Below are 15,041 nucleotides of genomic sequence, written 5' to 3'. Positions count from 1 at the left end.
TCTCTACAGATTCATCATCAAAGAGGATCATCAAAAATAAAATTCCTCCTCTGCAGAGAAATTATGTCTATTTAGGAAAGGTCTTTATATAATAAAGGCTTTTATTTTGGAGTAAAAAATCTGTTGGCATTAGAGAGATCTGTTCACTTTGGCAGAAGCCTCCTGAAATCAATAGATTGTTTCTTTTACATAGAGAATACTGAATAAGCCTCTAAACAATAGAAGTTTACTTATGTAGACTTTACCCTAATGGCATCTTCACTTAATTTTCCTGATAAAACCTTATGGTAAATTCAGTAACCACTCTCCTATTTATCAAGGTTCCGGCCTGCAAATAATTTCAGAGACAGGATCTACTTACGGGAATACATTAGCAGTATTAGATCCAGCCATGATTTGTCTTTCTTGTGTTAACTTTGAGTAGGAGGGAGTCTGCAATCAAGATTTATAACTGCTGGTTCTGTGGTACTGGTAATTCCATCACCCCCAAATTGACTTCTGATTTTGGGGGGGTCCAAACCACAGTGGAAGTCTATATCCCAGAGTCCATATGACATATAACAAAGCATAAGCCCCAAAGCAAGTAGCTTTGGGAGGGCATGGGCACTCAGTTGGTTTCCTACTCAGTCACTGAGCTGCTCCCTGTTGGGTCCTCTTGTCCATAAGGCAGAGGTACAGAAGGGATGTAAAGATTTTATTTAATTTTCTCTGCTAATGCTGTAAAGGAAAAATCTCATTATTGGAAATGAATTAATTTTGAGAAGATGTGTTAAAAGACTTCAGCCAGAGGCAGGGCTATTAGAGAAAAGAGTTCAAATAAGTGAAGTTTGGTAAAACGGCTAGCAACTGAAACTGTATATTGAAATGTAATTGAAACCTATTATTAGAGGTATTGAGCATTTTTAGTATTCAGAGTAGTGCTATCAGTACTGCCTGTAGTACTGTGAGCTCTTTTTTTAGCAGTTAAGGACAGTAGCCTTTAGTCTGATTCTTTAACTATGTTCTGAGACTCGTGGGTTTGATGTTCTATTTCCTGCAAGCCTACAGTGCAGGAATGAGATGATTTGTAGAAGAACCATCTGGGAAACAGCAGGATTATGCTGGCACTCTTCCTTGGGATTTTCTCCTCTTGCATAAAAATGTGAGAATGAACCACATCCCCCAAATCCACCAAAGGCTGAGCAACAAAGACAAGCGTAGTTAGTCTGTATTGCAGAGGATCTTTCAGCATCTACAAAAATTGAGAAGGAGAGTTGAATTCTTTCCTCCTGCAGCCGTTGCTCAGCTTCTTCCTCAGCTTCCTCGTCCAACATCTGTGTAACAAGCTGGTGCCTGGGTAACTCCTGGGCAGTACAGAGTCCTTTCTCACAGCAACCTGTAGTGCAGCTGTTCCTTAGGGTGTTCCTGAACAAATATTTTGATTTTGGGGTTTTTTCCCTGTAAGTTGCTAAGATGTGCGATGTAAAGGGATATCAACATTTCAAATTACTTGACAAATTAGTGCTAGCACATTTGAATACACATTTAGGAGGGATAGTTGTAGGAAGGAATAGAAAGATAGAGTTTTGGCCCATGACAAGCATCCCAGCCTTTCTCCCAGATGGGAATGGTACACTTGGCTGTGCCTGTGGATATCAAGATCTGGCTGCTGCACTGACATAAGGGGAATGTAAGTTCTAAGGGGAACATCTTTTACATGACCAGCCCTGTTTCATAATCTTTCCCTGCTAGAAATCTTAAAAGAGAACAGAAGGAAATGCCACCTCACGCTGCTGACCTCCTGACAGGATTTATTGTAAGAAGCAGGTATTTCGCGTTACTAAGTTGGTAGGATCCATTATGGTGGCAAAGAAAGTGTATGAGAGCTCTACTGAAGCCTTCTTACCTACCTATCCCTGTCAGCACTAATAACTTTCAATGGACATACATGATTGTTATAGACAGTAAACATCATCTGTTTTTCCCCTTTATGAATTCTTTCAAGAGCCCCATGTGGTTCTTTCCCAGTGTAATATGGCATATGTTAAGGATGAACTATTCACTTTTTTTGCCAATATTTTTCTTTCTTTTTCCTTTATATCTGCTTTGCCAAAACTCTGCGTCTTTTGATGTTGTGCGGAAATGTATTACTGCTTCACAAAAGTCTGTGTTTACTCACAATTTCAAACAGAAAACATGAAGATGCAGAATTTAACTTACACCTTCTCTGAGAATGCTGAGACTAGAGATGAGTAAACATTCTTTCAAGAGCTCTGGAAGGAATCTTTTGAGTCTCATTGTGGTTTTTATATACCTTGAGTTGTATTTTTTACCAGTACTTTCAGCTTTCTGCACAGTTATACTTTCTTAAAAATATTTATATGCAAAAAATAAAAAAATTACTGCTCTTAAACCATATTTCTCTTCTTCTCATTCAGAAATTGGCTGGTTTCAAACAGATATATTTTAGAAGATTCCCATATGGAGTGTGTGCATTGATGAGGAGGAAGTGTGACTGTGCTTTCTCCACACCACTGCCTTGCTTCAGGGGTGTTTATAATGTTCTACAGTGATCTTCTCTAAAGCACTTTAGCATTCTCCTCCATAAAACACTATGGCATGCTATGAATTATATATTTACAGTAAGGCAGACGTGTCTACCAGTTCAGTCACGAGATATGATGATATGCTTTTTTGCCTCTAAGTGGTTAACAATTGCAAAATATTCTTTTTAATGCCTAGAACTCTATTCACTTTATTTTTCTTTTTGGGTATTGGAAAATAAATCTTAAACATTTCTTCTGTTATCTAGCACTTTAAGCCTTTTCATAGCATTTGTAACATCTCTGCCAACACTCCATCTGTGATTTTAGCTTGCAGGAAACACTTTGCAAATCTGTTATTAGCTTAGATGCAGAGAGCTGCTGTTTAAATATTAATTGTAACTTCTCTCATAAGTGCTGTCAAACCCACTCAGTCACTTATGAAGTTCAACAGATATTGGGGGGAGGGAGTGTGTCAGGGGTAGGGCCTGCTCTTAGCTGTAGCAAGGGTCCTACTCAAGTTACCAGTACAAGGTAGAGAAGTGTTCTGATGCTTGTCCTCCCCTCTTGACCTCAGTTCCACAACTTGCACCCACATGACAAAAAAAATAGAAAAGAGTAACTTTAAACAGTAAGCAAACTTCAAAGTGGACTTTCTGCCAAACTGGCTGTGAGCAAGAAGAACATCACACAGTGCTCACAGGAAAATATGAGATCCATTGAGATCCATCAGCTGTTTGAAATCCTAGTTATTGGTCACATACACTTCTAAAGTACTTCAGTATTGCTCCATCCCGAATCACATTCAGTAGCGGCATTATATTGGGGTAGAGCCCATCTCATATTTTTAGTCATGATCCTCACCCTATTTAATTTCTTAATTCCACAAAACATACTTTACACTTTAAAATAAAAATTTAAAAAGCAAAATATTATGTGTTTACAGACATTTCAGTGAAGTATTTGACAGAAGTGAGGAACACAATGTTTAACACCATCCAGCCTGCCTGTTTTCTGTGGATTACCAGAGCATTATAATTGTCATATGCATATTTGATATAAGTGAAAGATGATCAGCCCCATTAAAATCATACGATGTATTTTTTCCTCTCTTCTTCTTCCAGATGGTTACTAATCTTTTATTGGTGAGGTGGTTTGCCTACGGTGTAATCTGAGATTTTTCCTCTTGTCATTTTAGTGAGTTACTTCTCTTTGTGTTTGCAGGTGGACTGAATTTTAATATGCTGAATTCTGTTAATTCCTTAGCATTTAGATGTTTTTCTTATTATCCTACAAATATATATTTTAAAAAATTAAGTATTACCCACATATTCCTTTTATCTTGCAGCATTCTGTGAAGAAGGGTGCAGATATGGTGGAACTTGTGTAGCCCCTAACAAATGTCTCTGCCCTTCTGGATTCACTGGAAGTCATTGTGAGAAAGGTAAAGCTTTACTGAAAAACACCTTCTTTGGTAATGAGAAGTATGATATGTGAAAGAAGTAATTACTTTCCATTCTTTCATTCTGCTTGATGCTTTCTCTCTGTTGAAGGTATGGCTGTTCCATTTCTGCCTTTTCTGCACTGAAAGTTCATCTTGTCTAAAACTTTCCATGTTGAATTTTATCAGGGATATATCTGCTTTTCCTTCCAGTGTGCACTTCTAGTTAATTAGAAGGGACATTAAATGAAAAATATTTGCTTCACCAGTTTGCTGTGGTGCAAGCTCAAGGTTTCCTTCTGCTTTTCCTGAATTTGTTGTGCAAATTAGACCAGAATTTGGATGCTTGCTTTTCACTTCAGGTTATTGAATTATTAAGATTTGATTTGTTTCTTAGTCACAGTTTTTATAGAATCACAGCCTATTCAAAGATGTCTCACTAGTCATGATTAGATTCTACCTGTTCCCAGATTTTTATTTTTCAAGATTTGCTTCTGACAGCCTCATAGTTCCACCTTCCAGTTTGTTTCACAAAGAGCTGGTTCCTTGTCTACCTTAAATGAGGAGAAAGGGATCTCACTAAACTCCATATAGGACTCTTATTATTTTCTTTATTTAGCAGATTTGGGATTTTATTTTGGTTTGTGCTTATTGAGGTTATATGTCACTTAACAAACTCAATGATGAGGGTTTTTTTGCACTGCATGTTTGTTAATTAACTGTTTACACTTATATTTACTTTTGAATATGAAGTGGATTGTTAATGCAGGTTGTATGCTGTAGTATGGATGAGATTATAATTGGTGAATTTTTTTAGAAAGAAAAAAATGAAAACAGAGAAATAACTGCTACAGTTAAATTAGTGGAACCACTTGTAACCCAGAGATTGTGCAGTAATTTCTGTGTTTATTGAAGTCACTTAAGCCCAGTTGTCAATAAATCTTCTTTAAGTAGCTTCTGAAAACTGCTAAATACTTCTATGGGTGTAGCCAAATCACTGTATACTAAAAGCCTGTAGTTTCTAGTTGTCAGCATTGTTTATGATTATTTAAGAATGAACTAGGACATTAATATTTTCATCTCATCTAGAATAAATCTGAGTACTTATTTTTCTTTTGCCTCTAGCCTTTGGGTTATTTGTTTTAAATAGAAAAACAACCTCCAGAGTCTTCTGCCATTCAGCAATGAGTCCCGGCAATATCATGGGAAGTAATGCAAGACATTCCTACCTCAAAGCCCCACCTGCCGTGGCTCCCCAGCTGCTAATGCTTCCTGCTGGTTACCCATGTATAATTTGCTCATTCCTTTCTAAAACATGTGTTGCTCAGAGACATCAGTACATTCAGAGGGATGCAGGATGCTAGAGATCTGTTCTGTGTATGTGACAGTATGGTAATGCAAAACCAGTACCAGCATTGCCCTAAGGTGCCCTCCCTACCCAGGGCTTCAGGCTAGATTTTAGCTCCTCTGCCTGTGATTCTTTCACCCAAGGATCTTAGAACATTATTTTTCCTTATAGCTGTAAAGGGACTTTCATATCTAGAGTACAGATTCTCTAAACTATTGAAGTGATGGTTTAAAATTGATAAATGGAGGACATAACCATTTTTGACTTGTATGTTTTTCATGTCTTTTGTATTGTTTGATCTATAATATGAGTTAGCACACCAACTAAAGGAAGCATGGCAGGTATGGTACTCTCATTATACCAAGCAATTTAGAGGTAGATGTCAGAAGGCGATAGCTTCTGTGAATAAAATCTATACAACTTGAACCAGAAGTCAGTTTATTTTTTTCTTTGAAGATGTATAGGGTTTACTAGTATGCTACAAATCAAGATAATGATGCTAACTTTGAGAAATCTGACATACAAGCTAGTTTGACAATGAACAGGGCTTTGTGTATGAGAATTTGTCACATTGTAGTTGTGTTGGAGGGTTTGAAAACTTCAGCAGATACATCTTATGTCATATGCATATTTCAGTGGCTAAGTCCGCATCAGATCTGTGAGAACAGCTTCAGCCTCCTGAAGGTACATGTCCTGGCCAGACTAAATGTTCAGAGTAGAGAGGTGATGAACCACCTTTGAAGCAGGGTTCTTTTTGCTTCACTGATTATCCCTAGAAGATGTAGTGCTTCCAGGAGCAGGAGGCAGTTAGTAAAGGCTTTCCTCATTGTCTCACTGCAGTTTGCTGCAGTTTTTAAAGGACACCTAAGTATTCTAACCCCATGTTTGTTTTTTCTCCTGTCATCTTTAATATTAGAAATAAGCACTTTGTTTTATTTAGTATATGGCACCACTCCCTCAATCATTATGACACAGACGTAAGACAATGAAATGGTGGGGCAACACTTCAAATCAAAGCCTAAATGTTCTTGGCAAAACCTTGTCTGGTGGAAGCTCACAGTGAAGTGAGGCATATCAGAAGTAAAGTGATGTGTTTTGGTAATGTGTTCAATTTGCCACGGTGCATTTGAAAATATCCTTCAAACTGACAACACAGCAACTTCTTACACATTATTTGTGAGCTGAAAGGACTCATCACTAGCTAAAAACAGTATGACCCAAATTGACTTCAATGCCATGTAAAGGGTAAAATGAGCCAGTAATTAGAAATGTTGTTGAAAAGCAGGTGTGTTTACTTCTGAATATGAATCATATGTTACTCATCATTTCTGACTGCCTGGCTGAAATTATGATATTAGGTTAATTAAAAATTCAGAGATATTTGAGAAGGGTAGGATTTATACCAGTAATTTACTCAGGTGAAATTAAAATACACATTTAAGGCTTATGTACAGATACATAATTCAACATGCTGCTAAGAAGAATTACCTCTTGCCAGTCGCTTTGGCTGACATGAGAAATCATCGTAACAGTTGTGGGGCTATCTTTCCTTTTTGAAGGTGAACTGCAGATTGATATTCACAGATACTGTCAAGTAATTCCTTTCTCCATCCATTCTTTATAATGCTGTTTCTTTAAGTATGTGCTTGATGCTTCTAACTGAATTTTTGTAGTATTTAGGATCTGATTCTATCTTCAAATCACTTCTTTTTTGTTGATTTTGTGTTTTTCTGGCTAGGGCTGAAATCTGTGATCTCTGTGATTCGACCGTTTGATCGTATTTAACACAGTTGTGGTACTTGTGTTGGAAACCTTTCATGTTGGAATTTTTAGTGACGTTGCTGTGTGATTCCAGCATGATGGCTGAGCTAGAGATAGGCATCCTTAACTGTACGTAACACTGTGGGCTTGAACCCAGGTGCATCCTTGGCAGGGATCCCTGTTAAAGGCTTTTGAGAGACATTTTGGTGTGCAGAGAGGAGTACAAATACAGTACTCTGTGAGAATTGCTGGCAGCATGAACTCAAGTGCTCCAATTTTCCATCCATCTCATATTTTTGCAATCTTTAAAACAGAAAAACTCTAGATCATTCACTGAGCTGCTCTTTCCTGTCTGTGGATGAGCCACAGGTCAGTGGAGTTTTCATGCTGGTTTTGTGGACAGGTTCAGAGTTATTTTGTATTTGTGGACTGTTAATCACTGCAGCTACTGATGAAGTGGTGAGGATGAGATAAGACAGGACAATCTATGATATCAAAGGTAGGAGTAAACAGATGATTGAATGCCTGGAAATTGCAGGCATTCCTTGAACACCTGCCTGCATGTGCTGGAGTCCTGTGCATGGGTCTAAGAAATACATCTGAACAGCTCTGGGATCTGCCCAGTGCTGGGAGTCATTTAGGGTGTCTTGTCTCTACAAATTATAATTTGGGGTGATGAGCAGGAAACAGCAGAAGGGTTTGAAGCAGTGGGTTCCCAGCTAGGGGCATGGAAAGGAAAGTGCAGTATTTTTCCAGGGGCTGCAGGAGCGCTTTTGGCAATGGGAGGGCACTGCCTCCAGAACAGATTCAAGTCAAGTGCACCACAGCTTTTCTCCCTTGTCTTGTGACAGCTGCTGTCTGAAGTGGTACGCAATAAATGGGGAATATGTTTCTGGTAGAATAGAAGGGCTTTGTGTGGGCTGGAGCTCATGGACATGGATATTTCTGTGGTAGCGGTACATGTGTGTGTTTAGTCTTTGAAAAGCACTGGAAAGAAAGTATGCAGTCACATCACATAGAATGATAGAGAGGTGTCAAAAAATTACCTGCTGATGATAAACAGAAGCAAGGGTAAGATATGGCAGCAGAGCATCAAGATGTGATAATTACTAGGGTTATTTTTTCATGTTGTTTTGGGCTGTACCTGCAAAGAATTGTCTAATATTGGGGTGAGAGGTCATTTTTGAGTATGTACCATGGCTGAGAAATGTGCTTTGAATCTTATTAATCATATTGCAAGTGAGTAAGTAAATCAAGACTTGCTGTGTTGCATTAGTTATATATGGATTCTTCAGCACCTCACTGATTTCACAGGTGTGTAATGAAATGTTGCTGTGCTTACATCTTCAGTATGGGTTGTTACATCATGGAAATGAGGTCTTTAACTGATTTGTTTCATCATAGTTGGCAGTATCTGCAGTTGTTGTCTAAGAAGCTGCGTAACATCTGTGTTCCCATCTCTTAAATTGCTTCTTCTGGAATATATTGTCTTCTGCAGTCCTTTGGGTAAAACTCCCTATAGTCTCTATTCCTGTGGACTGTACAGTTAGAAAAAATGTGAGAATTTAATTTCTATGTGCAATTTCTTTGATTCTTAGGCTGGATCAATCTTTAGGTGTGTATCTATCACAGACATTTCAGTCAAGGAGCCTGGTTTAAAAAATGAGCAAATAAAAACCAAAACAAAGCAGAGGAAGAGATTTTTCCATGAGTATGGTAAGCTAAATGTCAAAACTCCCTGCCTTCCTCTACCTATGATCTTTTTTGTAAAATAAGAGGTGAGGTTTATTTTGGGAAACAAACCAGCTGTGCAGCTGTGGGTGCAAGGCTTTGCATGAGATTCTTTCTAAAGCCTCTAATTTCAAGGTGAGGCAAAGCCAGGATAGCGTGAGACAAGAAGGGTGAAGCAAGTGACACTTAGTTTATCACAGAGGAAAGTGGCTATGGTTGATATGTCATTCCTGAGGGTGTGACAGAGCCAGAGAAGGCAGATGTTCCAGGTGGCTGAGGTTGTCCTGCTCCATTTGCTGCCAAGCTGTTTGCAGCATTTGCCCCAGCGGTGCTTATTGCAAAATGGCAAGGGGTGATATCTTAATAAGATGGAAAAAACAAAGCTGTCATTTGTAAAGATACCAGGGAACAGATCAAAGAATATTTACTAGAAAAACCTGAGTAAGGCTGTCTCTGAGGATCAAGGGGACATCTGTCTGCAAATCAACAAGTAACTCTCAATGGAAGAAAGAGTTCTTCTCAGTGTCAATCTCCCAGACCAAGAACACTATTCACCGCCCAGCTGACCCTCACATGAGGAGACAACTCATCAGTGTTTACTCTGCCTCATATGATCTAATAGTTTGATTTTAAAAGCCAGGTAAAAACACTAAGCAGACACTGGTTTTGGGGTGGTGGTTTGTTGGGTTTTTAATGTAATAAATATTTTTATCTTCCTGTGTAGTTTATTTGTTATATGCAGGTCTTTGGGTCTGTGTATTTTTCTTTGCTTCTAATTAAAGGAATATCAGCTATATTAATCTTTTATGTTACCCAAAATGGTATCTTGACAAGTAACAAATGGTTCTAACATTCTGGTGTTTTACTAGTTACATGACTTGTGGTCATATGTATTGGGTTTGTATGGCAGAGTTTTGGTAGGGGAGGGAGAGCACGGAGGCTCCTCTGGAGAAGCCACCAGAAGCTTTTGCCCTGTCCAAGACAGACCCAACAATGGCCAAGGCCAAGCCCATCGGTGACATTGGTATTGCCTCTGGGATAATGTATTTAAGAAAGGCAAAATGTTACTGAACAACAGCAACTGCAGCTGGACAGAGGAGTGAGAACATGAGAACAACAGCTTTGCAGACGCCTGGGTTAGTGAAGGAGGGGGGAAGGTGCCTGTCTTTCCTAGGTGAGACAACAGCATGCTGTGAGGGGTATTGGCTATCCCAGCTAAACAGGCAGAAAAATGTTAGGACCTCTCTTTGCCATATACTTAGCACCTGGAAATCACCAGGGGAAAGGGAGGTTGGTTTGTTTCTGTTTTCTTTGTTAATTTTGGCTGTTGCTACACAGTGTTGGATGTTTATTCATCCATAAATTCTAATTAAGTACTACAGGAGGAACATCATGTTTAGATTAGGAGCAGCAAACTCTGAACTCTAAATATAAAAGCCCTGTGTTCCTGCTGAACTTCCTACAGCTGAGAGACTATATAGCCAAACTGTGCAAAAGCCTTGCTCTAACTGAGGCACTGGAATTGGTTCTCTGTTGGAGGCTGTGTTGCTTTGGGCCTTTCACAGAGCGCTGAGTCCCTAATTTAGCATCTGTCCAATTTATCACCAGGAACATCTCTCACATGTTCTGATATGCAGGCATATCTGCTTCAGGTTCCTCTTAGATTCTGAGGACCCAAATAATGCGATTTATATTTGTTTCAAGGGGCAGAATCACCATTGAATCATTTTAAAGAAAACAAAGAACTACAAAACATTCAAAATTCTGAGCAAATATTTGTATTTGAGCAAATTCATATTTTAATGGAATTTCCATTTTGCAACTAAGAGGTTTCCATATATGAAGCTTTCCTTGTGATGTGAGCTGTACAGAAAAGACAGTTGCTTTGAAATACCAACTTCATGGTGAATTAACTACAAATGACATCTCATTTTACTGTGATTAAAAAAAACCCCAGCAAGTCTGCTTTTGAGTGCAGTGCAGTAATGCTAATTTATAACTTAGTTTGCCAGGACATTGCAAGCCCTTTTTTTTTTTGACTTTTTTTCCAAGCAGATGCCTACATCAGTGAAAAACAGTAATTCTACAGAGAAGTACCAGAATTAGGTGGTAGACCAGCTAAAAACTGAATAAAAACTACCTCAGGCTGTCCAGCTACAGGCACTATTTAGGGAACATTACTGAGTTTAATAAGCTCTTTGCCACCTTACTTTTTCTTATTAATAGCCAGCTCTGGACTGGAGAATCAACCATGAATATTTAAGTTTGCTGATAACCTAGAAATAAAACTTCAGACTCAATAAAACTCAAGCAGGCATAGAGAGGTAGTTAAAATTTTTAACACAGGAATCCTCTCGGCTTCAATGGGAATTTCACCTGAATGGAAGCCTTAGGATCTGGTGCAACTGAATTAGGTGAAATGAATAATAAAGGGCTCTAGTGAAATAAAAGAGCAGCTAGAGTGGGGGTTTTGTGTGTAACAATCTGTGTAACTTGAAGCTACCAATGATGAATATACCATTTTTAACTCCTTGATCTAACTAGCTAATCTAGGAGTAAGATCCTGTTCAAACAGTAGAGAATTCAGCCTCATAAGAAAATTTGTACAACTCTGAGAATGTTACTGTGTGGAGCCATGTTTCTGCTGAAGTTTAAAATAGTGAATGCTAACATATTTCATGAGTGATCTCACTGAAATTAATCAAGGTCTAGTGAGGGAAAATGTGCCTCATTCATCAGAACCAGCATAAGAAACCAATTTCTTTTTGAGAAATACTCCGACAAGTGAAGGGAATGGAGAAAACCAACATGCCAATTTGTACAGGTAATTGTGTGTTTAATTCTGACAAAAAGTCAGTTTTTCTGCATTTCTTTCTTTTTTAAGATTTTTTTCCCCTGAAAAACTTACGGTACAAGAATGCTCTAAGCAAATGAAGTAAATGTAACCAGCAAGCTGGCACTGACTGTGGGAGGTCACTGGGATCCCATGTCCTGTCTGCAGTCTTTCTCCCAGCTTTCTGTGGGTGGCTGACACTCAGCTCAGCCCTCCGTGGCTGTGCAGCCCACCAGGGCCAGCAGGACCCTGATGGCCAAAGCCATGGCAAGCATCCTCTCAGGACAGGCTGACCCACTCAGGAGGGCAGAATCCTGTGGGAATTGGGCTCTCTGGGCATCCTCTCTGCTTTTAGCTGTTGCCAGTGTCCTTGTCCCACAGACTCTGGCTCTGCCAAGTACCACTGGCTTCTCTGGGTGCTGAAGGGTGTCCAACGGGGCAGGCAGAGTGGTGCGAGGGACAGTGATCTTCCATTTGGGATTGCTGGGGACAGCTTGGACCAGAACAATATCCATGAGGCTGTGGCATTGGATGGGATTCATCCCAGTATGTCCCAGCAGGAACCCCCTAAATGATCTACCCAAGCTCCTGAAAGCCCAAGGAGGTCCATGCTGGCTCAGTGCTCTCCAGTTGTATGCGACTTGACAGCAAGGGCTTGGACTTTCCAGGAAACTCCAGCCCTCTTAATCTAATCTTGATAGTAGGAAAAATGGTGGAGAAGGACATACTTGGCACTACTGGGAAGTGATGGAAGGACAATGCCAGCGTCAGCCGTGAACAGCGCGAAATAACAGAGGGCAATTCCTGTCTAACTGATTGATTATCCTGCTGCCATAAGGTCACCTGTCTCATGGGTGATGGGAAGGCATTGCAGGTTGTATTTCAGGATTTTAAGAGGCATTTTGATCCTGTCCCTCACAGAATCCTGGAGCAGGTGTGCAGATGTGAGATGAGCAGGGACAGGGTGTGCTGGGTGAAGACCTGGCTGATGTACTGGTTTTCAATGGGATAGGATCCATTTTCTTCCCAGGAAGTGGGACAGCTGGATTTGGATTCAGGATGGGAATGTGGTGGATAGCACGTGGATGGTTTAGATGTGGCTAAGCAGGGCTTGCCCTCCCCAAGGACTTTACAGTGTCCCATTGGACAATCCATGTCCCATGCTCTGCCAGCAAGGAGGTGACACCATCATCGTTCCCCTCCTCAACCCCGTGTCCTACTTAGACAAGAATCTTCCACCCACTCTGCTCCAGTGGGCCCTCAAGTGCCTCACAGAGGAGCCAAGGAGCCCCTGTGGCTCCCAGGTCCTCCAGGCCTCGGGCGACCCCTCGCAAGCGGCCACGTGCTCCCGCGAGCCCCCTGCACAGCCCCTGCAGCTGCGGCCCCTGCGTGGCCGTGGCCCAGGAGCTGCAGGAACTGATGCTGCTGCTCTGGGCTCGCAATGGGACATGGGTGCCGCTCTACTCTGGGATGTGGCAGGCGTTGGGGAAAGAACTGGAGGAGCTGCTGAAGCGAGGCCACCTGCCCTGCTGTGGCTCGTCCAGCTCCTCCAGGAACCTCCATCCCTTCAAGAGGCTGCTCCCAGCAAGATTCTCCATCCGTGGGAAAGCCTCCAACCTTTCAAGGATTTTGTTCTGTCAGAGATCCTTCATTCATCTGGGAACATCAGGCCATCAGAGATCCACCATCCCTCTGGGAGCTTCCATGGCCTCTGACAGCCTCCAGCCATGCAAGAGGCTCCAGCCTTCCAAGAATCTCCCTTCTTCCAAGAGCCTCCCTCCCTCTGAGAGCCTCCCCATCTCTGAGAATGTGCATTCCTCTGAAAGCCTCGACTTCCAAGAGCTACCGTTCCCTCTGACAGCTTCCAGCCCTAAGAGACTCCCTCCCTCTGAAAGCCTACCTGTTTCTGAGAACCTTCAGCCCTCCGAAAACCAGCACCTTCAAGGAGTCTCCATTCCCTCAGAGAGCCTCACTCTTGAAAGTCTCCATCCCTGCCAGAGGCTCAGTGAGACCTGCTGGTCTGAGGACAGCGGCGACCCCATGGAAAGGTCTCCCAGCTCCCTTGGAGCCAAGAATATCAACCACACAGGCACATTCCTCAGGGCTGATGTGGCCAGGTAAAGCCCAGACATAAAAATGGGAGTGCAGCCTGAGCCACGGGAGCCTTCTCAGGAGGAGCAAATAGAGGAGCAGTGAGTGTCCTGGAGCCAGGAGTTGCTGGCCCACAGCTCCCAGGACGCTGTGCCGGCTGTGCCAGCTGGCAACAGCCCGTGCCTGGTGGCGGAGACGACCCTCAAGAGACCCAGGAGGTTCCTCCATCTCCAGGAAGCTGCTCTGAGACGGCCACCAACTACCAGGAAGGTCTTTCTGGTAGCAGGTGAGATCTTCTGAGGAGCAGAACAACTGAATAAATTAGGATTTTCCCAAAGAGCTGTCTGAGTGTTTGCACTGGTCTGGATTGACTGGGATAGGGTGCCGAACTGGCGCAAAGCTGGTTTTGGATTCAGGATGGGAATTCGGTGGATACCACACAGATGGTTTCATTGTTGCTGAGCAGGGCTTCCCCTCCTCTGGACTCTGGAGTGCCTAATGGGATAATCCATGTTTTTCACTGGGAAGAGAGGGAGGAGTGTTGAAGACAGAGGCAAAGAATGCATTAAACACCTGTGCTCTGTCCCTGTCCCTGTTTGTGAGGTGACCATCCACATCCTGGCAGGGGACAATGTTACTTCTGCAATGTTTTTTCCCACTGATATATTTAAAAACACTCTTTTTATTGTGTCCCACATTTCTGGCCACCTTCCTCTCCAGCTGAGCTTTCACCGCACCAAATTTCTCCCTACAGTGGCAAGAAACATCTCTGTATTCTTCTTGTGACCTTGCCTCCACTGGGCACACAGCTTCCTTTTCCATCCTCTTTCCCAGAGAAGATGCCTTCTGCGTTGCCTGCTTGGCTTCCGACATTTGGGAATCGCCTGCTCCTGTGCCCTTAGGAGGTGATGTTTCAAAATTGACCAGCACTGATGGACCCCAGCACCTGCAAAAACATTGTCCCTGGAGACCCTGCTTACCAGTTCCTGGAGCAGTCTGAAGTCTGCTCTCCTCATGCCCCGAGCTGAGGTTTTGCTGGCCCTTTTCCTCTTGTCACAGGTTTGAAACTCGATTTATCTGTGGTCGCTGTGGCCAAGACGGCCGCCAGTCCCCACCTGGCTCAGGGCACGTGGGACTCAGACGGCGGCCTGGCTCCAGGGGGGCTGAGCTGGAGAGTCCTGGGCTGTGGGGGGCTTCCCCCTTTCCTGGGAGGAGACTCCCTGGGGAGGAAGAAGGGTCTGGCATGAGCCACAAGGCCCCTGGCCAAGGGACGGTAGCGGGGGACGTGTCCGTAGCAGATGCTGTCTGGGAGGA

The 15,041-nt window shown here is 42.2% G+C and overlaps 1 protein-coding gene across 3 annotated transcripts in view; it reads left to right on the top strand.

Moving 5' to 3' along the window:
- Positions 1 to 15,041, top strand: part of NELL1 (neural EGFL like 1) — a 293,487-nt gene that overhangs the window by 222,016 nt on the left and 56,430 nt on the right. For all 3 annotated transcript variants that reach the window (XM_048307246.1, XM_048307245.1, XM_048307244.1), the window contains exon 15: positions 3,871 to 3,966. In XM_048307246.1, coding sequence (XP_048163203.1) covers positions 3,871 to 3,966 — 96 coding nt within the window. The remainder of the gene's footprint in view (positions 1 to 3,870; positions 3,967 to 15,041) is intronic.

The sequence above is a fragment of the Corvus hawaiiensis genome, chromosome 6, assembly GCF_020740725.1.
Source record: "Corvus hawaiiensis isolate bCorHaw1 chromosome 6, bCorHaw1.pri.cur, whole genome shotgun sequence".
In the NCBI taxonomy this organism is placed as follows: domain Eukaryota; kingdom Metazoa; phylum Chordata; class Aves; order Passeriformes; family Corvidae; genus Corvus; species Corvus hawaiiensis.
The sequence above is the reverse complement of the archived record's forward strand: the minus strand, read 5'-3'. Positions and strand labels throughout refer to the sequence as shown.